Raw genomic sequence first — 13,713 nt, 5'->3', positions numbered from 1 at the left:
GGTGATATTAAGGAGGGTACATGATGAGATGAACACCAGATGTTATACTATATACTGGCAACTTGAATTAAAATAGTAAAATAAAATAAAATGCAGTTGTTCTTTAAAAACAAAAACAGGGATCCCTGGGTGGCTTAGCGGTTTGGGGCCTGCCTTTGGCCCAGGGCATGATCCTGGAGTCCTGGGACCAAGTCCCACATCAGGCTGCTTCTCCCTCTGCCTATGTCTCTGCCTCTCTCTCTCTGTGTCTCTCATGAATAAATAAATAAAATCTTAAATAAATAAATAATAAAAACAAAAACAAAAAAACACCTTCCTCCTTAATAGTGATGTAGGAATGACGTTAGCTTTCGAAGCCAATGACCAAGAAAGAATTCTTGAGACATCTTTGGTGCAAAATGGTGGTTTTTTTAAAGCACAGGGACAGGACCCATGGGCAGGAAGAGCTGCTGCCCCAGTCCTGTATGGGGTGGCTGATTATATACCTGGGAGTTGGGAGGGGATTGAGGACAGCATACTCTCTAAGGAATTTTGGAAGCAAGGTTTCCAGGACCTCGAGGGACCTGCTATTGTTGGGAAAAGGTCACTTATTACCATCTAATAAAACTTGAGTCATGAGACCCTTCAGATGTATATCAGTGGGTCATATGTTTGGGGGATGATTGCCAACACCTATCTTGGGAGTTTAGAGAAAAAGGAAATTTCTGAAGGAATTTTTATATGAAGTAGACTTACAGGATCCTGGGGGTCAGGCTAAGATTGCCTTTTGCCCTTAGCAAAGTATGAACATCATCGAGGCACTTGAGTCTGTAGAGGAATGTCACTCTCCCTGTTTCAAGGACTTGTCAGTGTGCTCTGTCCTCAGCTAGTCCTGTGATTCCCCCATCAGGGTCATGAGGGGTGGCCCATTATAGACTTTCAAGTCCGGAGGGGGTTACGGATAGCATAGTTCTAAAGAATTTGGAAGCAAGATTTCCAGGACCTCGAGAGGCCTGCTATTGTTGGGAAAAGGTCATTTATTATCATCTAATAATACTTGAATCATGAGACCCTTCAGATGTATATGGGGGGGAGGGTCATATGCTTGGGGGATGATTGCCAACACATATCTTGGGAGGTAGAGATAAAGGGAGTTTCCAAGGTAATTTTTACAGGTTAAAGGAGACTTACAGGGTCCTGGGAGTTGAGCTCAGACTGCGCCTTGCCCTTAGCAAAGTATTAACACCAGACATTTGAGTCCTAGAGTAATGTCACTCTGCCTCTTTCAAGGACTTGTCAATGGGCTGTAGATAGTAAGGGCATTGGATAGTTTTTCTTCTGACTTTGTTTCCCGCATGAATAGGCCAAATGACTTGCGGATCCTCCGCTCCAGTTTAGGAAGAAGTTTCTCCAAGAAGTTTGGGTGAAGGAACATTTGTCTCGCTGAGAAGAAAAGCCCATTCCAAATCCCTTTACAAAAACTCTGAATCTCAGAGACACAGTGGTCTCTAGGAACATATTCTGAGAAGGGGAAGAAAAAAAAAGGCAAAGGCAGGAAGGGCGGGGGTGGACATCTCCCCAACCCCAGGCTGGGCGAGAGGAACTGCAGAAGGAGCAGGAAGGACTGAAGGGGTGCTCACGCCCTCCCCCCTTGCTCTTTCTCCAGGCGAGTCCTGCACCTGCTGGCCCAGACCCCTCCCTCAGCCCTGTCTGCTGGGGCGCCCATGTCCCCCAAAGCCAGCCCGAGCACCCCTAGCTGACCACGGGGTCCCTGGCGGCTTTGGACGTCGGGGGTCGCCGCGCGGCACGAGTGGGGGACACGGAGGGCGGCGGGGGCGCAGCGGCGTGGAGGTCTAGGTGGAGCGGAGGTGTGTGCAGCCGGGGGGGGGCCTGGAGCCCCCTGTGCCCCCTGTGCCCCCTGTGCCCCCCGCCCGGCTCCCGGGCTGGGCAGCTCCCGCCCGCCCACCGCGGGCCCCTGGCTGCAGCGTTGCTCGCCGGCCCAGTAAGCCTCTAACCCCAACCGCACGTCGTGGTTCAAGACTATTACTTTGGGGGGGTGCTTTGCCACCCGCGTTCAGGACTGGCGGAGCTCCTGATGTTAAAAAACAAACAAACAAACAAACAAACAAACAATAGGGCAGCCCCGGTGGCGCAGCGGTTTAGCGCCACCTGCAGCCCAGGGCGTGACCCTGGGGCCCCGGGATCGAGTCCCACGTCGGGCTCCCTGCATGGAGCCTGCTTCTCCCTCTGCCTGTGCCTCTGCCTCTGTGTGGTGTGTGTGTGTGTGTCTCATGAATAAATAAATAATTTTTTTTTTATGATAGTCACAGAGAGAGAGAGAAAGAGGCAGAGACAGGCAGATGGAGAAGCAGGCTCCATGCACCGGGAGCCCGACGTGGGATTCGGTCCCGGGTCTCCAGGATCGCGCCCTGGGCCAAAGGCAGGCGCCAAACCGCTGCGCCACCCAGGGATCCCCCTCCTGCATACTTTTCCATGTTCGTGTCTAAATCATCTCCAGACTGTGGGAAGTGGGAAGTCTCCTCCATACATTCAGTTCCCTTTGATTGCCCCTTGCAAACATTCCCTGCTGGACCCTTCTGTCAGCCAACTTCAGTGTGATCTGTTTCTCTTTCTAGGCCAGCTGGTAGCCAGTGTTCTGGGAGCTGGCTTCTCCAGCATTCTGAGAACTCCTCAGTCCCTCTGCTTGTGGAAGCCACTACTTCCTGGGCTCCAGGTATTCAATATACTTGGTTTACTTCCTCATTTTGGGAGGGTGTGAGGATGGGGAGAGGGGAGATGGGGTAATATCCTCTAGTAGCTTCCTGAAAATGGATACCAGACGAGAAAGGAGATAAAAATTTGACTTCATGGGTAACTGAAAATAAAATTATTCCATACCTACACTTGACTAAATTTTGGCTGGGTATCAGATTCTATGTTGGAAATAATTTTCCTTCAGAATTTTGAAGGCTTCATTGTCTTTTAGTTTGCTGTATCCCCATCTGCTTTTTAGTGTCTTGTATTTGAACTTAGACACAGAGCCCAGGACTACCAGATTTTTGAGGAAATCCTCTAATATGAAAGGCAGAGACCAAAACAAGCATAAGATAAAGAACTTAGGAGAGCTAGCCAGTGCAAGATTCAGAAAATGATACATGCCAACAAACAAAAGCATGAATGCCTCAGAGAGATATTGAGATGTTGGAAGGCTGATATCATTATAAGTCTAGGTCCTTTATATGTTTTGTTTTTGTCCTGTTTTTCCTTCCAAAACTTTTGGAGTCTTTTTTAAATTTGGTCTTAGAAGTTTCTTTTTTTTTCTTTTCCTTATTTTTAAAGATCTTATTTATTTATTCATGAGAGACACACAAAGAGAGGCAGAGACACAGGCAGAGGGAGAAGCAGGCTCCCTGCAGGGAGCCCGACGTGGGACTCCATCCCAAGATCCCAGGATCACCACCTGAGCCAAAGGCAGATGTTCAACCACTGAGCCACCCAGGTGCCCCAGAAGTTTCTTAATAATATGTCCAGAGGGGATCCCTGGGTGGCTGAGCAGTTTGGCGCCTGCCTTAGGCCCAGGGCGCGATCCTGGAGTCCCGGGATCGGGTCCCACATCGGACTCGTGGCATGGAGCTTGCTTCTCCCTCTGCCTGTGTCTCTGCCTCTCTCTCTCTCTCTCTCTCTCTCTCTCTCTATCATGAATAAATAAATAAAATCTTTTTAAAAAATATGTCCAGATATGAACCTTGCCCATTCATTGTGTAGGGGGCCCTGAGGTGGACCTTCTCAATCAGGAAATCATGTCCTTTGGTCCTAAGAAAGGCTTTTAAAATCATCCTTTCATTATTTCTTTCTTTTCATTTTCTGTTTTCTTTTTCTGGAGCTCCTATTGTTTGGATATTGGGCCTCCTGGACCAATTCTCTAGTTTTATCTGTTTTTTATTCTCTATGTAGAGAACAAATAGGTGGGCAGCCAGTAAGAGTATTTCTCAATTTACACAATCAAAAGAAACCATAAATAGATGATCAGGAGACTGAGACCACCTGAACTAATTAAAAAAAAAAATCAGAACTCTTTATTCAGGAATATCTGAGCCACTTTTCAGATCCATAATTCATTGGCTGAAAGAGACGATGGTTCCCAAGGAGGAAGAATGCTGAAAAAAATCCCCAATCCTTCCTTAAAGAGGTGAATGGCCATTTATTTGGGTAACTGTATGCTGGAGGAAAGGGAATATGCAGACATTTCGAGGACTTTAGGATTCAGGGTCTGAATTGATATTGATCCCCAGAAATCTGAAATAAGTTACAGACTTCTGTTTGAGTAGATGTGGGGGCCAAGTAATAAGCTGAGTCCTGGCTCAGGTCAGGCTCATGATGGATCCACTGAATCCATAGCTTACCCAGTGGTCATTTTGCCAGTCCCTGAATGGATAATTGGAATGGACACATGCGGTAGATGCCAGAACCCTTCATTAGTTCTTCAGTCTATGGGGAAAGCTGAGGACTTCTCTTTCAAAAAACTTCAATAAGGTATCATAAAAACATCTCAGGGGGGAATGGCAGAGATTAGAGCCACCCTTGAGACCTAAAAGACACAGAGCTGGGATCTCCAGCCTGTTTTCATTTGATCCGCCAGTCTGGCTCCTAGAGAAACCAATCAAATCCTGGGAGGATGACATTGCACTAGGTGTAATGTGTGTGACACACTATGTGTGTCAGATACAACCAAGTAGAGGTCTCAATTACAACTACTGTGCCAGAAGTGATATTTTTGCTAGAGCAAATTAACATAGCTTCAGAGACATGGTATATGGACATCGATCGGATGAATTTATTCTTTCTCAGAAGAACTTTTCATATAGAAAGGGTAGCAGCTTACATATACACTTTTGTCCCAGGACCATGTTAATTCTCTCAACCTCTGTCATAATCTGCAGAGTCTGAACCATCTGGACTTTCTGCAGAACATCACATTGATTTACTCCATCAATGATATCATTTTAATCAGACCAGAGGAGTAAGAATTGGCAAGTGCATTGGAGACCTCACACCCTAGAGATGGGAGTCCTACAGAACCCTACAAAGATTCCCTGACAAGTCAGTAAAGGTTTTAGGGGTACAGCAATTTGAAGCATGCCAGGACAACCCTTCCAAAGTGAAGGGCAAATTACTGCATCTTGACCCTCACACCACTAAAAGGAAGCACAATACCTGGTAGTCCACACTTCTATGATTCATTTACCAATAGATAGAGAAACCTGCCAACTTTGAGTGGGACCCAGAATAGGAAAGGGCTCTGAAGAAAGTCCAGTGCAATGCCCTGCCACATGGGCCATATGATCCAGCAGACCCTTTGGTACCAGAGTCAGCTGTACTGGGAAATGGTGCCAGATGATGTTTACATCAATCCCCAGTAGGAGAAATACAATTTCTAGCACTTGTGTTCTGAAACAAGGCCATGCCATCTGCATCAGACTTTATACGCCATTCAAAAACCAACTTCTACAAGCCCTAGAGGTAAAACTCCTGATGGTGAGATACCAAAATATGATGGAGCCCATCATATTTTCATGGGCAGAGATGCCCATCATGACCTAGATTCTAAAAGGCACATTTAGTCATAAGCAGGCCCAGCATAACCCATCAGAATATGGAAATAATGCACCCGGGCTTGAGCACAAGTCAGGGATAGAGAATACAAAGGAGCTGGATGAACCAGTGGCCCAGGCTCCAGGGCGACCTCCACTTGTACACTGATACCTCCTCTCCCTCAGCTCACAGCTAGTCATGTGTTCAAGGAGAAGCTATTACTTATAACCAGTCAACAGAGGAAACATAAGGCCAATCTTGGTTCACCAGTGGCTTAGTTCAATTATGTGGTGAAAGCTCAAAATGGTAATCAGTTAAGATAAAGTCATACTGGAGCCCTTGTAAAATAAGGGAGAAATTTGTATATAGAAATGCACATGTGAAGAACACCACGTGAAAGTGAAGGGAGACATCAAAGTGATGCTTCTATAAGCCAAGGAACGCCAAGATGGCCAGCAAATCACCAGATCCTAGGTGAGAGGCATGGAACGGATCCTTTCTCATAGGCCTAACAAACTAACACATCACATGATATCACATTAGATAAATGACCAAATATGTAGCAAAAGAGTTATAGCCGAGGTGATAAGGTCATGGAATTTCCTGGTTCCATCAAATACAGCACCACCCAAAAGCTGCCACCCTGACAAATCAATGACACAGCCTCTTAAAGAGGCAGCTGGGATGCCCCTTGGTGATGCTGCCTTGCAAAGATGAGTCACCATCCACCAGGGTATAGTATATATCCTGAATCAATGACCACTATGTGTGTGGTCCCAGTAGGTAGTGTGTATGGGTCTGAAAATCAAGAGGCGGCAGTTTACCATCACTCACATTAAATCTGGTGCCATTTTCAAATGTCCCATCAACCATAACCCAAGGTTCCACAGGTCTGGCCAGCCTAGGTAGGGACTTGCTCTCACTGAGTAACACAGTAATAACATTTTTTTTTTTTTTTTTTTGCCAAGAGAACAGCAGGCAAGAAAGTGACATTCTCTTGATCCTCAGAGGGAAATAGGACTCCTGTTACATTGTGGAGGCAGTAAGAATATATTTGGCACCCAAGTGATCCACCAGAGCCCCTCTTGGTACTTTCCTGTCTACTTTTGACAATGAGTGGACCAGTGCAGATGACACAGACTGAGAATGGCCTTGTGACCGAAGGCCTACACCCCTCAGGGATGAAAGTCTGGATAACCCCATCAGGTAAGCCACCTGACCAGCAGAGGTGCCTGGGTGAGGGGGATGGAGAATGGGCAGTAAAGGGAGATAGTGAATATCTAGTTGCCATCCCAAGACAGATTCAGTGATGGGGCTCCATTTGCCTGCTGAACATTTTATACCAAGCAAGTTGGTTAAAGTGGTACAAAATATTGACTGTAGTGGAGGCTGTGGTCCCCTGCCCAGATCCTTGCCTTTGGGATCAGGGCACTCATTGCCCCAGCTCTGGGGAGCATTGCCTGCTAAAGACTAAAGCTAAGTGGAGATCTCCCCTAGGACTCCCCTCCAACCAAAGATAGCTGCCTCACCTGAGGTTGCTGCAGAGAATTTGTCTAATTACTGTTTTGTGAATATTATACCTCCTCTTATCTCTCTGAGGCATAAATCATAGTTTGACTTTTGAAATATGTTTTTGGTTTGTTTTCTTATCCTTGAAATATCTCTGTTTTCTTTGACTCACCACTTTTTTTAAATTTTTTTTTATTTATTTATGATAGTCACAGAGAGAGAGAGAGAGAGGCAGAGACACAGGCAGAGGGAGAAGCAGGCTCCATGCACCGGGAGCCCAATGTGGGATTTGATCCCGGGTCTCCAGGATCACGCCCTGGGCCAAAGGCAGGCGCCAAACCGCTGCGCCACCCAGGGATCCCCTGACTCACCATTTTTTTAGCCATTTTTTTCTTTTTCTTTGCCTTCGCATTTGGAGATAAATCACATATTTAATACCCCTTGACAGTCTATCCAAATTAGGTGTCTGACACCGTAGAGCTCACTGGAAGCTCTGTAGGATTTTTGTATATGTCGATTCACTCTGGAGCTACTTTAGCTAGTCATTCCACTGGATTCCATTGGAAACTGTCCCCCTCCACCACCACCACCCTTTTTAGTAGATATATATTGTTTTTTCTCTTGAGCTCATAAGTTTTCCCAAAGAGGGCCCATCCACTCTCCTATGTATTTGAGGAGTGGGTAGGTAAGGCATAAGGCTGGTATGGCTCCTGGGTTTCATGTTGAGGTAAGGGAGTCCCAGAGTCAGTGTGTAGACTTTGACTGTCTTTCTGTTGCTGGGTGGCACTCCCTTGCTTCGCATCACCCAAGTCTCTGAATCCAGAGTCCCAATAAGTCAATGTCTTCAGAGAATAAACCTCCATTCTTCTCCCTGGAGCCAGTTGAGAGTGGTTACCAGGCTGCAGAGGAGTAGAGCAAAGAAACTTGCCATAAGGCTTTCAGCCAATCCTCCTGCTTCAGCACCCCAGCACCTACCTTCAGAGCTACTCTTGCCTATAATTTTTGAACTTTCTGAGATTGTGCCACATGAATTGCTTTGCATCTCAGTTTTCCCTTTCCTAATTTCTATTCCAGATCTCCTCATCCAGTGCTGAAGGAAGTGAAAGAATAGGATAGCTCCAGGGGAGCATTTGGGTAGATTTAAGTAGGGGAGAAGGAAGAACAAGAGGGCATCAGGATATCAGTATTTCTAATCCATAAAATACTCTCTTTTTTGGTTAAAACTGCAGCATACCTAAAACATAATTGCCTGATCCTTGGGGTAACATTGATAGCTGTATTACTTTCCCATTTTAGCTGTAACAAGTTACCACAAATTTAGTGCCTTAAAACAACACAAATTTATTATCTTACAGTTCTGGAAGTCCAAAGTTTTAAAAGCAGTCTCACTGGGCTGAGGTCGTGTGTCAGCAGAGCTAGTTTCTTCCAAAGGTTCTGGAGGAAAATCTATTTCTTTGTCTTTATGAGCTTCTAAGAGGTGTCTGCGTTCCTTGACTCATGGCCACTTCCTCCATCTTCCAAGCCCATCACTCCAAACTCTGCTGTCGTCATTAAATTTCCTTTTGCCCACTTTGACACTCTTGCCTCCCTCCTATAAGGACTATTGTGATTACATTGAGTCTATCCAGATAAAGCAGGATAGGTTCCTCATCTCAAGATCCTTACATTAATCACATCTACAAAGTCCTTTTTGCCATGTAAAATAACATATGCACAGGTTCTGGGAATTAGGACATGGATATCTTGGGGTGGCCATTATTTTACCTACCACAATAACTTCCTGATATCATTCATGACCCTCAGTTCTTGTGAACATATGTCAAGATATCTTAGATAGATAGATAGATAGATAGATAGATAGATAGATAGATAGATAATAGAAATGAATGAGTACATGAATGAATGAAGTGCTTTTAGTTATTCAACAAATATTTATTATTAAGTCAATTATTTGCTAGGTTATGCTTTAGACTGTCCACTAAGGAGATCTAGGAAACTAGGAAACTAGTGTTTATTCTAGTTACAGAACATTTTATACCAAGCAAACCTGACCCTGCTTGGTCTCAAAGCACATTCTGTCATATCAAAATGGCAACCAATTTATTGCTTACCATGTAATTAAGACAAAAGAAAAGAAGACAAGCTTATTTTGATCTTTCTGCTTCCAAGTATTTGCTTGCAAAGGTAAAGAAAAAAATAATACAGATAACACAGAAGTAGAAAAACACATCCGGGTCATAGAAAACCTCTTGTCGCACTGAACGAGAATGTATGGGACAGGTGTTTGGAACAGAAAATCCAGATGAACTTTCCCAGACAGCTTGAGCTCCCCTGATGGTCACAAACCCGGCTCTCCTCTGTGTGAGCTTTAGGTTTGGCCGTAGGGTGGAGGGGGCTATTCTGCCTATAGTCTGAGTGTGTGACCTTGATGTAAACCTTAGGATTGCCCCTGACGTGGTCTTTGGGTCTGTCCTCCATGTGGCTTGTGAGCATGACTGCTGTGCAGACTGTTGGCGAGCCATCTTTAGAACCTCAGAGTATGTCCTCCAGGGGACCTGTGTGGCTTGTGAATTTCCCTGTGTGGTCTGCCTGTCTGCCATTGGGGTGGTCTGCCACTGTGCTGTCCCTTGTGTGAATTGTGAATTTCCCTGTGTGGTTTGTGAATCACCCTGTGTGGTCTGCCTGTCTGCCATTGGGGTGGGTGGTCTACTAGTCTCCCCTTTGGGCTGAGTGCCTGCCCCAGGTGCTTGGGTCTCAGTAGTGGTATGGCTGGGCCCTGACCCCTTAGAGCCATAGTAATTCCCACACTCCTGGTTTTGGCTGGACACGTCACCAATGTGAGAAGAGGAACTCCTATTATCTGTACAGGAGAATGGCGATATTGATGGCTCTGTTGTGTTGTTTCGTGACCTCAGTAAACAGTAGCCCAGAGTACATGCTTCACAATTGATTGTGTCATGGGACCCATCCAAAGGCACCTCCCTGATGATGGGTAGCTCTGGAAACTTCGTAAAGCCATTCCCGTAGAATTTCTCCAGAATACGCCGCACCACATTTTTCAGAATCCTCATGGTACTCTCTGGGGAGAACTCAGGATCCTCAAATCGAGACCAGGAGCACTTCTTGCACCTCTGAGCAAAGAGCCGCATAATCACCTGGCCCTGGGACTTCTGGTGCTCCAGGTACATGTGACATAAGATAAGCACTTGAGCAGAAGCCCAACTTCGCTGGCATGAGGAACACTGAAACCTGCAGACAGAAGGAAGGAGGCTGTTGTGCCTTCAGGTGATCATGGACCTGAAGGAGGTGGGTCTGGCTTCAATCTCTAAGATCTCTTCCAATTAAAAAAAGTGTAGATGATGTTAACAAATTGCCAAATAAGACTGAGAGGGATTGGGAGGCTTGAGGGTTTTGTTTTGTTTTTCATTTTAAAAATTTTATTTATTTATTTGAGAAAGAGAGAGGACAAGCAGTGGGGGAGGGATAGAGGGAGAAGCAGACTCCCCGTCAAGCAGGGGGTCCCCGTCAAGCAGGGGGTCCGCTGTGGGGTTTGATCCCAGGATTCTGGGATCACGACCTGAGCTGAAGGCAGACGCTTAACCAACTGAGCCGCCCTGGCACCCGGGGATTGTGTTTCTGATAAAGCTTTTTCCTGTGATCTGCTGAGCTTCCACCCTACATGGTCTGAAGTTTACCTCTTTGCTAGTAAGATATCTCTGATGTCTCAGAGGGAAAAGTGGTTTTGCCATCTGCCAGCCAAATTTGGACCTCCTAATAATCACAAAAAAAAAACATATAAAATAACTACTTTGAGGCAGGCCTTGTAATAAGGGCTGCAGTGTTATCCCCCTTCATCTTTAAAGGTCCCCTCCGAGGTAGGCATTATTGAGCCCAATATCCAGATAAGGAAACTGAGTCATAAAGGGATAAGCAGACTGTTTTTAAATACGTATATTTATTCCCATTATCTATGGGAATGTAGAAGAAGGAACACTGCCTCGGAAGACCAGGGAACGCTTTAAGGAGGAGGCGGCCCTTGAGCTGGTCCTTGAAGGATGAGCACAAGGGAGGGAGGAAAGGGCCTGCCAAACAGGCAGAGTGTCATGATAAGGAAATAGAAGTCTGAAAACGCACCAGCACGGTTCATAATCCAAAAGATGGAGCAGAGGACAGATGGAGTCAGGGTGCGGCAGAGAGGAAAACAGGACAAGTAAGGTGGAAAGTAGAGTGAAGGTCCCTGTGTGCCCCCTAAAAGGAGACTCGGTTGCCTAGGTCAGCATTTCTCACCACCGCCCCACCCTTACCCCCAGCACAGGCTCTGCAGGAACAGACTCTGGAGGCTAAAGAGGAAGATCGCCCATGAGGGGAGGGTGTGACTTAGGGACTCCAGGATCTAGGTTTTAGATGTCTTGCTTGCTGCATCATTGCCTCTCTTATCCCCAGGCTTTGAGCAAAGTCAGGGTCAAAGTGATTGTGTAGCCTCCCTCCAAGTCTTGGCTCTTTCGAGGAAGGCCCTGGTCCCAGGCTGGGGCTGGACCAGGAGGGCTGCTGCCCGTCTGGACTGGGGGCAGAAATAGCAGAAGTGTCTGGATGGAGGCACTCTGGAACAGGAGGTGGTGGGGAATGGGGAGGGCAGGTTTATGGAATATGGAAGCAAGCCTTGGGGACTTCCAGAAACGTTTAGGGAGGAAAACTAGCAAAAGAGGAAACTCCCTCCAGCTAAGCAAGTTGGAGGCATTGCCAACCACAAGATCGCTGTGACCATGAAAGGATGGAGGTCCTGGTGACATTTGTTCCTAGAAGGAGCTCTCCAAAAAAGCAGTCAATGGCTGCTGAGCTTGACCCCCCTGTGCCCAAGAAGGCCTGCCAAGAGGCAAACCCTGGCTCACCTGCCAAATCCTTTTTGCTGGTACTGCTTCCACCCTTCTGCAAGGCAGTCTGGCTCGAGTTTCCCATCCAGCTTCAGAGTCCACCTGGCCCGAGGTTTCTCCTGCTGCATCAGTTCTTGAAATGTCTGCTCCCATGTCCGGACGTCTGACACCGTTTGCTTCCCTTGAGGCTGGGAAGCCATGCCTGGTGAGGAGCTCCGTTGTACTGGGCAAGCGGCAAGAGGGGAAGGGAGAAAGAAAAAAAGCAAAAACTACCTCAGTTTCGGTTTCTCAGCCTGGAATGCATCGGCTGTCTTCTTAAGTTTCGTTTTCCACTGTTGGAGCCCACAGAACAGGTTTTCTTTTCGAAGACAGAGGGCAGCAGAGTCTTGCCAATTTGTGAACAGGCCTTGCCGAGAGGGATCTGAGAGCAGAGCTCTGTTCTAGATTCTGGAGGCACCTGGAAGTGCCCTGGGGATTTTATTTTTCTCTTATGTTTACACCAGGCAAAGCACTATGCTCAGCGCTGGGATAGATGCCACCGAGCAGTGGTTTCTACCCACATAGATGCTCACACTCTTGCGCAGACACGAGAAGGCAGCTGGGGGAGCCTGTGTCCGATGCTGTCTCGGGCACCGGTGACTCCTCACCACATCCCATGGGGGGATTATTCCTCGTCTTCTGCAAGTGAAAGCACAGAGGAGTGGGTCGCCTTGCCCAAAGCCACACAGCCATTGCGCAGTGTAGGCTCGTGAGACTTGAACCCAGGCCTGTGGGGCTCTAAAACCTGTGATGTCCCTGAGAAGAAGCTGAGGATGGTATTTCAGGTTCTAGGCTGTCACTCTGGAGCCAGGGTGGGAGGACCATCTTGAACCCTGACCCAGTGGTTAGGTCTAGTGAGATCTCCTGGGTCCTGGGGCAGGACACCAAGCTATTTAACTCTGCCATTTGCCATGTAAATTATCTTGCAGGGCAGGATGCAAGCAGGTGTGGGAGCCGTCTTTCAGGGACAGGATAGAGAGAATTCCCACTCAGAGGGTGGGGGACCAGAACCACATGACCTTCAAGTCACTTCTAACTTAGAGTCCAAGATTCTAAAAAGTGAGCTCTGTCCCTCTGGATTTTAAACTCAAATAGGGGAGAGAACGACAAGCAGGACCTTATGTCCTTGGAAGCCCCATTAGGGTTAGCATGTCTCAGACAGGATCAGCCTAAACCTTCTCTGGCCTTCTAGACTTTCACGTGCTCCTCTTCTTCCCTCCCTCCCCGGATATTCTGTTTTATACAAACTCTCTGCTTTTCTAACTTTACACATTGAGGGCACCTATGTCTACACAGATGATGTAGAAAACTCTTGTGTACCCAGATAATTTTAGGAGCTTGGAATTGGACCCACAGGATTTGAGAGAAGCCTAGAAAGCCCTTAGGAATTAATTTTTTCTCTTTATGGCAGTCATCCACTTGATAATTTATTTCTGTAGTTGCTCTAGCTCAGGGGTGGAAGGAGCTGGAGGGATTTGGTTTGGTTAAAGTTGAGAAACAAGAAACAGGAAGTGTAGTCCCAGGGCCCCTGGGTGGCTCAGCTCAGTTAAGCATCCGAGGCTTGATCTCAGCTCAGGTCTTGATCTCCAGGTTTTGAGTTCAAGCCTCACATTAAAAAGAGACAGAGAGGGAGAAAGAAATGTAGTCCCTAGAATAGCAATAATTTTACTTATATTTTTAAACATCCCTTCAACTAGCAGAAACTCTATAGGCACATGCAGAA

At 46.6% G+C, this 13,713-nt stretch overlaps 1 protein-coding gene across 13 annotated transcripts in view; it reads right to left on the bottom strand.

Annotated features, from left to right (window-relative positions):
* The window catches only part of RTP4 (receptor transporter protein 4), a 114,042-nt gene extending 101,745 nt beyond the window's left edge, over positions 1-12,297 (bottom strand). For 12 of the 13 annotated variants that reach the window (XR_013369472.1, XR_013369473.1, XR_013369474.1 and 9 more), the window contains exon 1: positions 11,970-12,109. Coding sequence is in view for 1 of the 13 variants with exons in the window: in XM_077880036.1 (XP_077736162.1) it covers positions 9,225-10,329; positions 11,970-12,151 (1,287 nt within the window). In the remaining 12 variants the exon portion in view is untranslated. Of the gene's footprint in view, positions 1-8,991; positions 10,330-11,969 lie in introns of those variants that run through there. The other variant, XM_077880036.1, reaches the window with a different exon arrangement.
* Between the last annotated feature and the right edge of the window lie 1,416 nt (positions 12,298-13,713).

The sequence above is a fragment of the Canis aureus genome, chromosome 31, assembly GCF_053574225.1.
Source record: "Canis aureus isolate CA01 chromosome 31, VMU_Caureus_v.1.0, whole genome shotgun sequence".
NCBI classification, from domain to species: Eukaryota; Metazoa; Chordata; class Mammalia; order Carnivora; family Canidae; genus Canis; species Canis aureus.
This window is presented reverse-complemented; position numbering and strand designations above follow the sequence as displayed.